General features: G+C 43.0%; 3 protein-coding genes across 8 annotated transcripts in view; 2 read left to right on the top strand and 1 right to left on the bottom strand.

The window, feature by feature from the left end:
- Nucleotides 1–7,609, top strand: part of LOC105565324 (spondin-1) — a 37,448-nt gene extending 29,839 nt beyond the window's left edge. For 2 of the 5 annotated variants that reach the window (XM_012018415.1, XM_012018414.1), the window contains exons 9-17: nt 42–213; nt 522–843; nt 2,774–2,972; nt 3,272–3,442; nt 4,559–4,681; nt 4,887–5,035; nt 5,256–5,334; nt 5,519–5,584; nt 5,981–7,609. In XM_012018415.1, coding sequence (XP_011873805.1) covers nt 42–213; nt 522–843; nt 2,774–2,972; nt 3,272–3,442; nt 4,559–4,681; nt 4,887–5,035; nt 5,256–5,334; nt 5,519–5,584; nt 5,981–6,159 — 1,460 coding nt within the window. In that variant the 3' untranslated portion in view covers nt 6,160–7,609. The remainder of the gene's footprint in view (nt 1–41; nt 214–521; nt 844–2,773; nt 2,973–3,271; nt 3,443–4,558; nt 4,682–4,886; nt 5,036–5,255; nt 5,335–5,518; nt 5,585–5,980) is intronic. The other 3 variants (XM_012018416.1, XM_012018417.1, XM_012018419.1) reach the window with 3 other exon arrangements.
- LOC105565321 lies at nt 7,456–8,938 on the bottom strand. 2 transcript variants are annotated; one of them, XM_012018411.1, is made up of 2 exons: nt 8,455–8,938; nt 7,456–7,925 (listed from the first exon to the last, which is right to left on the bottom strand). In XM_012018411.1, exons 1-2 carry the CDS (start codon nt 8,914–8,916, stop codon nt 7,746–7,748), a joined length of 642 nt encoding a protein of 213 aa, XP_011873801.1. In that variant the 5' UTR covers nt 8,917–8,938; the 3' UTR covers nt 7,456–7,745. The 2 variants fall into 2 exon arrangements, with proteins under 2 accessions (XP_011873801.1, XP_011873802.1); XM_012018412.1 differs by having other exon boundaries at nt 7,825–7,925; nt 8,390–8,938.
- Nucleotides 8,939–9,013: 75 nt separating this feature from the next.
- On the top strand, nt 9,014–12,184 carry LOC105565320 (probable dolichyl pyrophosphate Glc1Man9GlcNAc2 alpha-1,3-glucosyltransferase). Its single transcript, XM_012018410.1, has 7 exons — nt 9,014–9,297; nt 9,390–9,662; nt 10,583–10,751; nt 10,818–11,027; nt 11,098–11,337; nt 11,458–11,603; nt 11,679–12,184. The coding sequence occupies exons 1-7, from the start codon at nt 9,134–9,136 to the stop codon at nt 12,112–12,114; spliced, it is 1,638 nt and encodes a 545-aa protein (XP_011873800.1). The 5' UTR covers nt 9,014–9,133; the 3' UTR covers nt 12,115–12,184.
- Nucleotides 12,185–12,500: the final 316 nt, after the last annotated feature.

Genomic DNA, 12,500 nt, shown 5'->3' on the forward strand with positions numbered 1-12,500 from the left:
TGGAACATCTAAAAAGATAATCGACGTTTCTTTATATTTAGAAGCCTGCAAAGTAACGGCTTGGGGCGAATGGAGCGCATGTTCAGCCACCTGCGGCAAAGGCACTCAACTGAGACAACGTCAGTTTCGCGAAGAAACCGCCGCAATCGCGAACAAATGCAGCACACCTCTCACGGGTCGAAGATCCTGCTACGACACACAAAGCCCGTATTGGTAATATACCTTCACAATCTCTCGCACTTAAGGACTAATTTAATCTTAATCTTTCGCGGATAGTAAGCTCTGCAAAGCTCTTACCCGCTACTTTTTTTTAATTCGCATTCGTATTCGTAATTGCTTATACTTTCGGCAGAAAATATTTTAGATTACACAAAGACTATAAAATGTCTAGTCGTACAAGAAGTCGTGGGAGCTATTTTTTATGTGATAAACTTGTAAATATGAAAAATCTTGTACCTCTGATACTTGTAACCTTATGACGATTTATTTATAAAAAAATGATAGCGCTTACAATTCGCCAGCATTAATAACGGTCGTCACAACGGACTCTTGGAGAGCGAGATGTGCGAGTTGACCCCGTGGAGCTCGTGGAGTCCGTGTTCGTCGAGCTGCAGCGAGGGCAGCATGACCCGGTCCAGGAACTTCCGAGACAAGAAATATCGGAAGCAGTGCAGAGCCGTGCCGAATGGACCGCAACTCCAGCAGTCGATCGATTGCGAGAACAAACCTTGCGAGGGCGAGGACGCGGAGGAGGTAAGGCGATTGAATCATTTGGACAACGATGACGAGGACGAGGATTTTACCGATGAGAGGGCGGACGGGCCCGGGGAGGATTGGCTGCAGGTATGAGAAGGTTCAGGTATAATTGGGACTGAGCGATCAGGTGGAAACGAGACTTCCGACGAAGCTGATTCGCGAAATTTTATTAGATTGCAATTGGTGAACTCACTATTAGCTGAGTTTACTCTGACTGCTAAGCCTTGCGTGACAGAAAAGAAAAAAACAATCGGTATTCGAACTCTCTCTCTGTGATAAATCCGACGCTAATTTTTCTTCAAAGCTTTGTCGAATACCATTTATATTAAAGCCTCTTAATTCTCATTATTAAATGAGAATTTAATTATGAATTTAATTCTTAAGTTCTGTGATACATTTTTATTGGGATGAGGAGCGGAGATAAGAAATTCTCCTATTTATCTGTGCCTTCGAGGATTAATGCGCAAAGCTTCTTCAATCAGTTTAATTTGTTTCATATTAATTAAAAAATGCCAAATACTTTTGTTTCAATCTATTAAAATAATTCTCCTTGAATTAAAGTCGCACGCAAGTGTGTCCGTTTGTCCGGTAAATTTTTTTTTATAAGGTCGCATCTTTCCAAACTACATATGATGCGATTGATATTCATTTGTTGGAGTTTCCGAATCTCATCCGAGCGCATTCGGTAAAATTTCGGCTCCTCGAAGAATCAAGTTCGTCGAAAAGTTTGTACAGTCTTACGACTGTTCACGTACTTTATAAGAATATATATCAAGCGGGCTTCATATGTTTACCAAATGAGGAATAAACGATCCGCTCGATATTTATTACACCAAGTCCAGCAGCTTTGCTAAGTATTAAATCACCAGGCAGCCAGCGGCGATAGCTTCGCACGAGTAATCGATACCTGTACCATTTCTCGTAGATCCATCCACGGCACCGGCACATTCACGTAAGTCACACGATATCGGTAAGGGAAATCTAGCACCTCGGCGTATGAAAAATTTAATCATACACTTTTTTATAGAATGCTATTAGAGCATACAAGAAGCGGTGTAGGGCACGTAAAGCTCTCCCGAACATCAAAAGCGCATTGAGGAATCCAAGTACCGGCGAATTAATTTCTTCGTTTTCTTTAAATCTTACTTCAGACTCATTTCCGAGTGCTTTTAAACTCCCTTGCCGTGTAACGACAGCTTTGCGATTAAAGATACAGCTGCTTGTTTTCATTTGCATAAAATTTATCCTTATCACCAAGAAGGATTTTCTCGTTCTATCGATAGAAAAATAAGCAGTTTTTACGAGTTAAAAACAACGGAATCATCTTTTATAGCTGAAACTGTTTATCTCGATTATTGGATTTGAAGAATATTTCAGAATCTTTTTAATCTTCTTGATCACATTAAACGATATCCGACAGGATTTTTACATGCTTATAACTTCGTCAATTTTACAGATATTATCAAGATGTTCCAAGAATTCTAAGAAAAGAAAAATATTTTGACAATTGAAAGTTTTATATGAAAATCCATTCGACAGTGCAATCTTGTGATGATGAAACCGTAGCAGATCAATACAGAATATTGGTTTTATAATCATTATTAACCGTAATCATTAAACGTGCATTTATGCTTATAATATTTTGCACGCGCAATCATCGTATAAAGAATGTAACAAGTTCGATTAAACGGCTCAATGAGTAAACCTCCACGATGAATTAGAGTCACGTTCGACGCACGGATCAAGAATATAGAAGCAAAACCCACGTTCTCTCTAAAATCTTTTTTTTTTATACTCATTTTGGAGTGCGAACTTCTTTTGCCGTACTCTCTGTGTACGTCACTCGGGCAATAGCGCGTGGCTAAGTAACGCTCGAAGTTAGAAGAAGAACGCGATTCATGGAAACGCGCGTTTGAAAGATTTTTCGGATTTACCAATTTTAGAGAGGAAGGGAATTTCGCTTCTGCGACGAGCTGCCCTCTCTTTGCATTGATTGATTTTTCATTCTCGGCCACAGACATGTGTTGCTGAACGATACACGGAATGGTCCATTTGGTCGCCGTGCAGTGCTAGCTGCGGACCCGGCATCAAGCTGAGATCCAGGCAGCTGTTGAATAAAGAAAACTTAGATAAGGACGACGAGAAGTGCAAGATGCAGATGGTGCCGTGCATAGCCGAAATTTCGAGCTGCAATTTCACGAGGGAGGAGATAGAAAGTACGTAGAATTGACTCTCAACTTTCCACTTGGCGACTGAGAAGCAAAAGAACCACGCGGCGGTCCACGGGGACTTATTCTAATGATATTTAAATTTTCATTACACAATACGTAACATGTAAAAATAACGCACATATATATTTTCGTCGTATCGCCGTGCATTTACGCTAGCAAAATTTTTAACAGTCGACAACCAGCCACGCGTTTCATCTTCGAGCGTTATCTGCACGTTTCTTATACGTGTTATCTCTATAATTGTAACAGCGGAACATCGCCACTAATTAGAGATTTGTAATTAGAGATCTGTAGCGAACCCCCGAAGACGGGAAACTGTAATGGGAACATGTTACGAACCTACTTCGATAAACAGACCGGCCGCTGTGAGTTCTTCATATACACCGGATGCGAAGCCAATCGAAATAATTTCCCAACCCGGCAGGATTGTAACAAGGTCTGCGGTAATTTCCAAAGTAAGTTCATTCCCGCACGCCGCATTTGCCGTTTTATAATAATGTTGTTAATTACGAAATCCTCGTCACGCGTGCACTAATGACAACTTTTCTATAATCAATTCCTATACCAGCGATAGCAACTCCAGTCAGCTTTATCGTATAATACCGAGTGTACGGTCATGGTCAGAAACGTTGTTCGACGTTTTACAATAAGTTTCAGAATAATCGTCTGTATCATTGCATAGATATTCGTGCATATCATTCCTTTGCTTTAATAAGTTGCACATAGTCGCGAGCAAAAGCTGTAATATCTCGCATGTTAGACTGTATTTCCGAAATCTATCATAAAACGCCGGACAATCTTTCCGACCACGACCGTGTGTCTCATATATATAATATGTTAATTCCTCTAGTCGCAAATTAAACCTATAAAAATATTAATCGTAGTATTCTTAATATATTAGAAAGACTACACTAAGAAAAGGAGTGTTAAATAAAAGACTATCTCTTGATCCAACCATGTGCGGCGGTTGTGCAAATATTTGTCAATTAAAAAAAAAGTACGTTTCGACAAAGATGAAGTATGTTTAACTTAAAGACATACTCCATTTGTCTATTTGAACTAAAGAAATACTAACAACTAAACGCATTTAGTCAACATCTCGTTCTTCTCAGACTGGAAGGATACACACGAAAATCGTGTAATCGTGAGACAACGCGGCATTTTGAAGAACTTTATGAGAGTTTTTTTAAATTTCACTGTACATTTTACTAGTAAAATGCATGCTAAGTATAATTATTAGTGAAATGTATGGTAAAATTTCGAAAAAGTCTTATAAAATTGTACGTAATACCGTGTCGTTCCACGATTACAATATTTTCAGGATAAATTTTAAAAGAAGAATCTCTCCGTGTATATTAGCATATCAATATATCCGAGAAGGAGGATATATAGTAGAGCAATGATTATTATTCAAATTTGTTGTATTTCTTGAAGACTTTTAAGATTTACGCGCTTTTTTGCCGTCCGCACTCTTAATCTGCATCACTTAGAGCTTCCGCGTTGCGAGTGAACTGTCTTTTCACGAATAATCGTTTGTGTTATACCCTGCACACGCTTACTAACGAATTCAGGAGAATTGAGGGCGAATCTGTCGGCAGTCATGAAAAACTTGAAGGTGTCCCTTAGCAGCGTCCTCAGCTATCATATCCCCGCTCAGGAGCAACGCAGCGCGAAAGCGAAGAGAGCGCAACACGGTGATAATTAATTGCTTCATGCAGTTAATAGAAAAGTTATTCAACACTTCTAATCGACATCAAACCCAATACTCATGACAGACACGTACACGCATACGCACACACTCTGCCTTAACGGAAAATATGAATTTAAAAACCATTAGCCGAGAAATGCAATGCACGGAAATTTCTGCTTCGCTGGAGATCATTTTGCGCCTCTTTACAGAAAAGGAGAATTTTAACGGCATTCAAGCGAGCAGTCAGATAATGGAATCGAGTGAGAATGGCAAAGTGGACTGCGAGGTCTCCGAATGGAGTAAATGGTCCCGTTGTGAGAGCTGTCGCGGATATACAATGAGCACCAGGCAAATTATGGTATTGTCAGGAGAGCTTATTCGCGTATTTAAATAAAAATTTTGTTTACAACCTAAAACAAAGCCTAAGAGTAATAAATACTGGCATAGATCCTATGTTGGAATAAGTTACATGTACAGTACATGAAATTGCAAAAGAATGCTGCCTCGATAGAGAATACATCGATACGCGATCGTGATTAGATACGCGTGGCTATAAAGTTGAATTCTCTTGCGAACAGATTCCAGCCGAGAATGGGGGTAAAAGTTGTCCGAAAAAGATGTCCCGAAAAAAGAAGTGCCACAAGGTTCCGCCGTGTTGTAAGTGTTGTATTGCTTGCCTTGCCTACATTAAAAACAATTTAATTAGCGAAACAATTATGAAAGCTTGATTTTTATTAAGTTTCTTTAAGTCCTTTATTGCACGGAACGGAGTTCTTCGGATTTGGACGTTACGCGCTGTTTTGATCGATTAGAGAATACAATAAGAACTACATTTTTGCAGCTCTGCAGGGTGATGGAACGGGTCGGCGATTTCATCGAGACAAAAATACTGATACCGAGCACGAGAGTAAGTTCCAATTGGTGTTGCCTCGAAATATCGTTTTACATTTTTAAGTAAAAAGGCAAATTGGCGGAATTTATTTTATTAGAATTTCTCGCTCCTCGCGATTTTCTTGACACAAAAGAGCACTTTATTTACATGCGATATACATTCAACTGCCTGGACTCGAAAATACAAACGACATTAAATTTCTGCGCGCTCGGAAAAATTGCTGGAGCGAATAAAACTGACGTTTCGACCGAACACATTCGCAAACGAGTGGGAGGTCCGTCGAACGAATTAACGCGATAGACAAAGCGAGTTCATTGCGATTTGCTCTCGGGGAGTCTGACATTTGCCTGATAAAATATTTGCGCAGGGGTGAACGTCGGTTCTGTTTGCCTAACAGTCTCGTTCGCCAAGTTTCAGTGGATTGCAAAGTGACACCGTGGTCAACGTGGTCCAAGTGCAGCGTGACTTGCGACGAGGGGCTGCGAAATAGGGTCAGAAGCGTGACGGTGAAGCCGAAGGGAGCCTGGGCGAGACTCTGTCCGACCTTGGTGGAATTCAAGAAGTGCCGCCGGGTGGACTGTCCGCAGTAGATGTAGGCGCAACGTTTTCGCAATTTTGTCGCTCTCGACGGGCGATTTACGGCGGTGCGTTCCGTCTCGAACGTTGGAACATGACCAGACTGATTAAACGATTTCCTCTTCGATACATCATCGAAATCTCGAAGCGTTTAGGAGGAAACGGAACAGAAGTATCGGGGGATAAGAATAACACTGGACGACAGTTATTTTGTCGGACATTGATGCTTTTAACGTCAACAGTTGTTCGTTTAAATAGCGAATTAATAAGATAAAAGTCAGAGAGACAGCGAATGAAAGGACGAAGTAATTCATTTGCGTTTGTTTTTAGTTAAATTGAAGAGATTAAAAAATTTTAAATAATACAAGTTTATCTTACGGTACAGTCATATCGTTTGCGTTTATGATTTCTACATTTTTTAAATTTCACTTGGTGAGAAATAGCAAAGTGAACTTTCTGGATTTTGATTATCGATATTGATAAGGGGGAAAATTCAGTTTCTCTCTCGTGATACACACAGAACCAACATTTAACTACACGGTACTTAAGACGAATCGCACGATTCACCGATTACTTTCTATGGAGAATAGAAAATTCTATAAAGACGTTCGTGTTCCTCTAAACGGCTACGATGAGGAAAGGGATTCTGGGAGTGGCTTCTCTCTATATTCGTGTCCATTCTCTGTCCTCCAGTGTAATTTATTACGCACAGAGAAATCATACCAGGCGTCCTTTCGCGACGCCCGTCGTACCGATGTTGAATTACTTAATAGAAAGTTTCGTATGACTTTATTAATCCTAATGCGCTATAACGCGCGACGTTTTTCTTTCCCAACATGGTATTAAGTTAAGGCAAAATGGATTTGCATTCCAATGCGTCAGTCGTGCTTAGAAAAGAGAGAACGTTAGAATTTTTGCAATTATCATACCCGTAACAGGACAATGTCGACTAGCTGGATAGATTTTCGGCGAAAGGTGAAGACAAATCACATTTGATATCTGTCTAATGGTAGCAAGAGGATTAAATCAGAATGTATCGCGGCGTAATAATATTAATGTTAATTAAGTAAGTCGCTCCTCTCTAGCGCGAGTAGTGAAACGCGAAGGAGACCACTTCGACAGCACTTATTTACACACGTACACGCGTGTCGTCATATTTGTAGCATTTATCACGCATTACAGATCTCATTGCAAGACCAAAGTTTGTATAACAACTTCAGTTGAAAACTGAGAACCACGATATTTTAAAATACAATTGTAAAATGTGCGACGTAGACATATCAGTAGCTCGGTAGGCAGTAAGCCGTTTGTTTGGCGCGTAACGGAAAGTTTTATTAAACATGGAATTCTCTTCATTGACAATAATGAAATTGTAGATATGGTACAAAAAAAAAGCTATTTACCTGTTATTCTTTTGTAACACCGTTATAATATATTCAAAATAAATATAATCGCTGTAAACATATTCACATTATATGTACATGTTATATTTGTATGCAAGTGCGCACACATATTGCGTTGATCTAGTTGCAGGCAGGATTTATTTTCTCTTGCGATATTGATGAATCGTCATCCGTCCATTAATTACACCCAACAAATCTCATGTGTTGTCTCTTTCAATAATTAAGGAGCCGTCGGTTTTCTCCTTGCTATCTACAGAATCGCCTTCTTGCTTATGTAAAGGAGTTATTAGTAGCAAAATAGAATTCTTCTTGGACGGCATTCGCTGGACACTGCCGCTGTTTCTCACAGCATCCTCTATGGCTCTCTGGACCTTATTCTGCGCGTTAAATGAGAAGAGAAACGTACACGTGATTAAACAATTCTCTGCAGTGCGCCCCGACGTCGTTTTCTTTTTATAAATATCGTAAAAAGATTACAATTCGAAGGAATAAAGGCTGCAAAAGCCAAGACGGGGTGTCCTTTGTTCCTTCGAATTTCACGAGGGGGAAACCGCTGACCAAAATCTTGTACACCAATGCCCACTAATGCCCAATGGGCATTACTTTGTCTTATTATCTTATTTATCTTGTGCTATCTTATTTTATCTTTATAATGCCCCAAGTAATGCCCAAAAATTGCCTAGTAATGCCCAGTAATGCCGCAAATCTGTACACCACAATGCCCTCAGCGGTTTCCCCCTCGGAATTTCACGTCGGAGCCTTTTATTGTATCAAAAATTTACACTCTAGACATTATTTTACTGTGTGCTCTCATCCGACAATCCCTCTTACAATGAGTTACCTCCTACGCCGATCAGCCGTTGCATTATGGAGAGAAACGGAGGGAAGAATGACAGTAGAACTCACCACGTCGGCGCCGCCCTCGAAGATAGTGATCTTGACCTCGTGCCCCTTGCTCACCAGCTTCGCCACGTTCTTCGTCTTCGTCTGCAGGTCGTGCTGGGCGATCTTCGCGGAGACGAAGAGCAGTTTACGATCCTTGCCCGGCCTCTTATTGACCCCGTCGAGGGTGTCGTCGTCCACCGACCTGGCCGGCCGCGCCCTGGCGTCGGGGCCGTCGACGAGGGCGCGCTGCACCGCCGGACGCTGGGCCGCGTTCAGCTTGGTCGACTTGCCCGGCGATGCGTTCCCCGGCACCGACCCCGTCCTCCGGGCGCCGTCGTCGCCGCCGCCGGGCGCCCCCGGCTTCCCGCTGCACGCGCGACGCTGACCGGACCGCCAAGTGTCACGCGCCACGCGACACCGGCTGAAGCTCTGGGCGAGACACACGGCTCTCCGTAGGGCCGGCGGTAATCCGGGAGCGAACATAGCTCGGTAGCTCCGCTTCTGGCGAACCTAACCTCTACGATCGCCGCGCGCCACGCGTTCTAACCTGTTCCAACCTCGCCGCACGCTGACGTCGCGTCGGCGGTGCTCCCGCCGAATGTCCGCTCCCTGAGGCCCGCTTGTCGCAATCGCGGGATGCGAAACGAGAGACTGGTCGCGACATAATCGACGACAAGGCAGAAAAGCGCAAGGACTCGGCATGCCCGTTGACGGGAAAAGCGCACGGACGGGAGCTCAAGTGTACGAGGATGGGGAGGTTACTTCCTCCACTTCGCCCTCCTCAGTCCTCTCGAGGGCGGACGGTACGCTGTTGAAGATCTTCCTCCTGATCACCTGCATCAAGGTTCTCCTGATTCCTACTTAGTAAGCGAGCTTTCTCCCTCTCTGCTGGCCGAAGTTCTTGCCGGATCGTTTATTCTCATTTGGAGATTCACGTCCGTTCTCTAAACTTGCAGCCGCTCCACCGACTTCGAGGTACATCGCAACTGGCTGGCCATCACGCACAGTCTGCCTGTCGCGGAGTGGTATGTGGACGCCCGATCCCCCTGGACTCTCGACTATCCGCCGCTGTTCGCGTGGCTCGAGTACTGCCTCGGCCAAGCGGCCGCGCTTTTTGACCCGGAGATGCTCAGAGTGGAGAACTTGAATTATGCCTCGCCAGCCACGGTCTACTTCCAGAGGGCCACCGTTATACTCGCCGACCTGGTACTCGCTTATGGAGTCAGGGAGTAAGTGCGTCTACAAAATTTGTGGTTCGCGTAACTACACAAGGCCTGGTTTCACCAACGCCGCTTAACTCTCAGTTCAACTCACGCTTTGTTTCTTTCTAGGGTCCGGGTTCACCAACGTCGCCTGACTTTGAGCGTAGCTTGATTCTCCAACTGTTACTTTAGAAGGAGAAAAACGCGAATTGAACCAATTGAAAGATTGGTTGATTCACCAGTTGTTAAGCGACGTTTGGTGAAACCAGGCCCGAGGGGACAGTTAGGCCTGGTTTCACCAAACGTCACTTAAATTTAATCTTGGTTTAGTTCACGTTTGTCTCTTTCGAAAGTAACAGTTGGAAAGAGGCAAAGAACGAATTAAACTAGGCTTAAAGTTAAACAACATTGGTGAAACCGGACCTTAGGCTTCACCAACGTTGTTTAACTTTAAGCTTAGCTTGATTCGTTGCTTGTCTCTTTCCAATTGTTACTTCAGAAAGAGACAAACGTGAATTAAACTGAGATTAAAGTTAAGCGACGTTCGGTGAATCCGGGCCTCAGAAAGACACAAAGGATGAGACACAAAGTTAAGTGACGTTGGTGAGAATCTTTCTTGAAGAAAGCAATATCTTCGTAGAAGAAAAGATAATTTTTTAACTAAACAACATATGAGAAAACGCCAGTGCGGGTCACAAGGCAAGTTGTAGGTAGCCCAACTTGTAATTCTTATATTAAAAAATGTGCATTTATATACCGTTTCTTCTAAAAATATAAGAATCACAAGTTGGGCTACCCACATCTTGCCTTGTGACCCACACTGGGCGTTTTCCCGTACGTTGTTTAGTTTTAGTTAGGGATCTTACTCTAAGTTTATTATAATTTTTTAAGATATTTATAAACTGGTAGTGAATTTGTATAATATGAAATCTAAATGTTTCTTGTAGAACGGGTAGGACATTTTGCGAAACTTTAAACAGCCACGTAGCTTTCATATTCTTATCATTGTGCAACATAGGACTGCTGATAGTTGATCATATACATTTCCAGTACAATGGTTTTCTACTTGGCATTCTGTTGATCTCGATGGCGAACGTGTCGAAGACCGGCGAGCAGGTAGATTTTGCAATGTGGACATTGCAATCTGGAATTGACTCGTAATAAGAAGCGCCTTGCTTTCAGGTTTCAGTGTTGCAAGGTGCCGCGTGGTTTGCCATTTTACTCAATTTAAAACACCTGTATTTATACGTGGCGCCGGCGTACGCTGCCTGGCTATTGAAATCATATTGTCTGGGCAGTGGCAAGTTCTTTAAACGGTTCTTTAGTCTCGGACTCGTCGCCTTGACCGTTCTAGCGGTGTCCTTTGGTCCGTTCAGGACTCAGTTGCCGCAGGTAACATTAGTGCGACTTTCAAATTGTATTTCTCCCTCGAACATTCTTTTATCAGCGCTCTCTTTGTCAGGTAATCTCCCGTTTGTTTCCGTTTAAAAGGGGCTTGGTACATTCGTACTGGGCTGCAAACGGCTGGGCTCTGTACATCGGTGCAGAAAAAGTGCTGTCTCTGATGTGGAAGCGCTTAGGTTGGTTGAAGGATCCTAAGTCCGCGGTGATGACGGGCGGTCTGGTGCAGGAGCAAAGCTTCCTGATACTACCCACACCAACCCCTATCGTTACGTTCCTTCTGACTTTCGTGACGATGCTCGTAAGTTTGTAAATAGCGCAAAAGTAAGACCAAGCTATTGTTCCGTATTAAATATATATTTTGTACTATTATATTCTTCATATATACATGGATTAAGTAACTCGATGCAACGTGTTTCAGCCTGCGCTATGGTGTCTGCTGTGTAGAAAGTCCCACACGAGCTCGAGACATTTTGTCAGGTGTGTCGTACTGTGCGCTTTAAGTTCATTCATGTTCGGCTGGCATGTACACGAGAAGGCCATACTTACCGCGATCATCCCTTTGTGGTGGGTAACCGTAGGCTCGGTAATATTTAAGCATGCGCGTATTTATTTTTAAAAAGTAACTTACGCCATTTTCAGCGTCCTCGCGGCGATGTATGCGGAGGACGCGCGCGTGTTCGTTATTTTAAGCGCCGCCGGACAGACGGCTCTTTTACCACTGCTACATCCCGACGATTTGTCTTCGCTGAAATTGCTGTTGTCGCTGACGTACACGCTCGCGACGGCTTTAATCCTGACTAATCGGCACGGCCGGCCTCTGTTACGAGTACACGAATGGCTGTACGTGATGCCGCTGCCGTTAGTTACAGTCTACGAGGTGGTGCTGCATAAATTGTTGCTCGGCGACAAACTACCATTCTTACCGCTGGCGTTCACTTCTATTTACTGCGCCGTCGGTGTAACTTATTGCTGGATACTGTACTATTACATGTATCTGCGGGAGGGGACTCGTGCCAAGGACGGGCCAGCGGGTGGCGAGCTGAGTCGCCAAGAACTGAAGGACAAGCGTTCCTAGAGGATACGAATTGCTAAGGACCTGTACATATCTTCCCGAGCGAAATAAAGCTTTTGTAAATTGTATGAAACTAATCGCCTGCATTGCTTGGACAATCATGTGTGCGTGTGTTCAATGTTTATAAAACACGCGTCGTAAAACTTGGGCTGGTATTCACAGTCGGATCTTGTATTCAAGATCGTCTTGAATTTATCTAAAGACACTGTATGGTGCCTTTCATTGGCTATGGGGTATCTAAAGATGATCTTAAGATGGTCTTGAATATAAGATGCGACTACGAATACCGATCTTAGGCCGGTATTCATAGTCCGTTCTTATATTTAAGATCATCTTAAGTATACTCTTAATGTGTTTTTAACCAATCGCAGAGCCGTATTAGCTTCTTA

The sequence above is a fragment of the Vollenhovia emeryi genome, unplaced genomic scaffold (genome assembly GCF_000949405.1).
Source record: "Vollenhovia emeryi isolate VEMERY1.0 unplaced genomic scaffold, V.emery_V1.0 DF939153.1, whole genome shotgun sequence".
NCBI lineage: Eukaryota > Metazoa > Arthropoda > Insecta > Hymenoptera > Formicidae > Vollenhovia > Vollenhovia emeryi.

Bases quoted from the DNA above. Each gene is read 5' to 3' on its own strand.
- LOC105565321 (XM_012018411.1), bottom strand. From the start codon at position 8,916: ATGTTCGCTCCCGGATTACCGCCGGCCCTACGGAGAGCCGTGTGTCTC. The intron at 7,926-8,454 runs GTGAGTTCTACT...TTTAACGCGCAG, and splicing joins TCGAGGGCGGCGCCGACGTG to AATAAGGTCCAGAGAGCCAT.
- LOC105565320 (XM_012018410.1), top strand. From the start codon at position 9,134: ATGCCCGTTGACGGGAAAAGCGCACGGACGGGAGCTCAAGTGTACGAG. The intron at 11,028-11,097 runs GTAACATTAGTG...TCTCTTTGTCAG, and splicing joins TCAGGACTCAGTTGCCGCAG to GTAATCTCCCGTTTGTTTCC. The intron at 11,338-11,457 runs GTAAGTTTGTAA...AACGTGTTTCAG, and splicing joins TGACTTTCGTGACGATGCTC to CCTGCGCTATGGTGTCTGCT.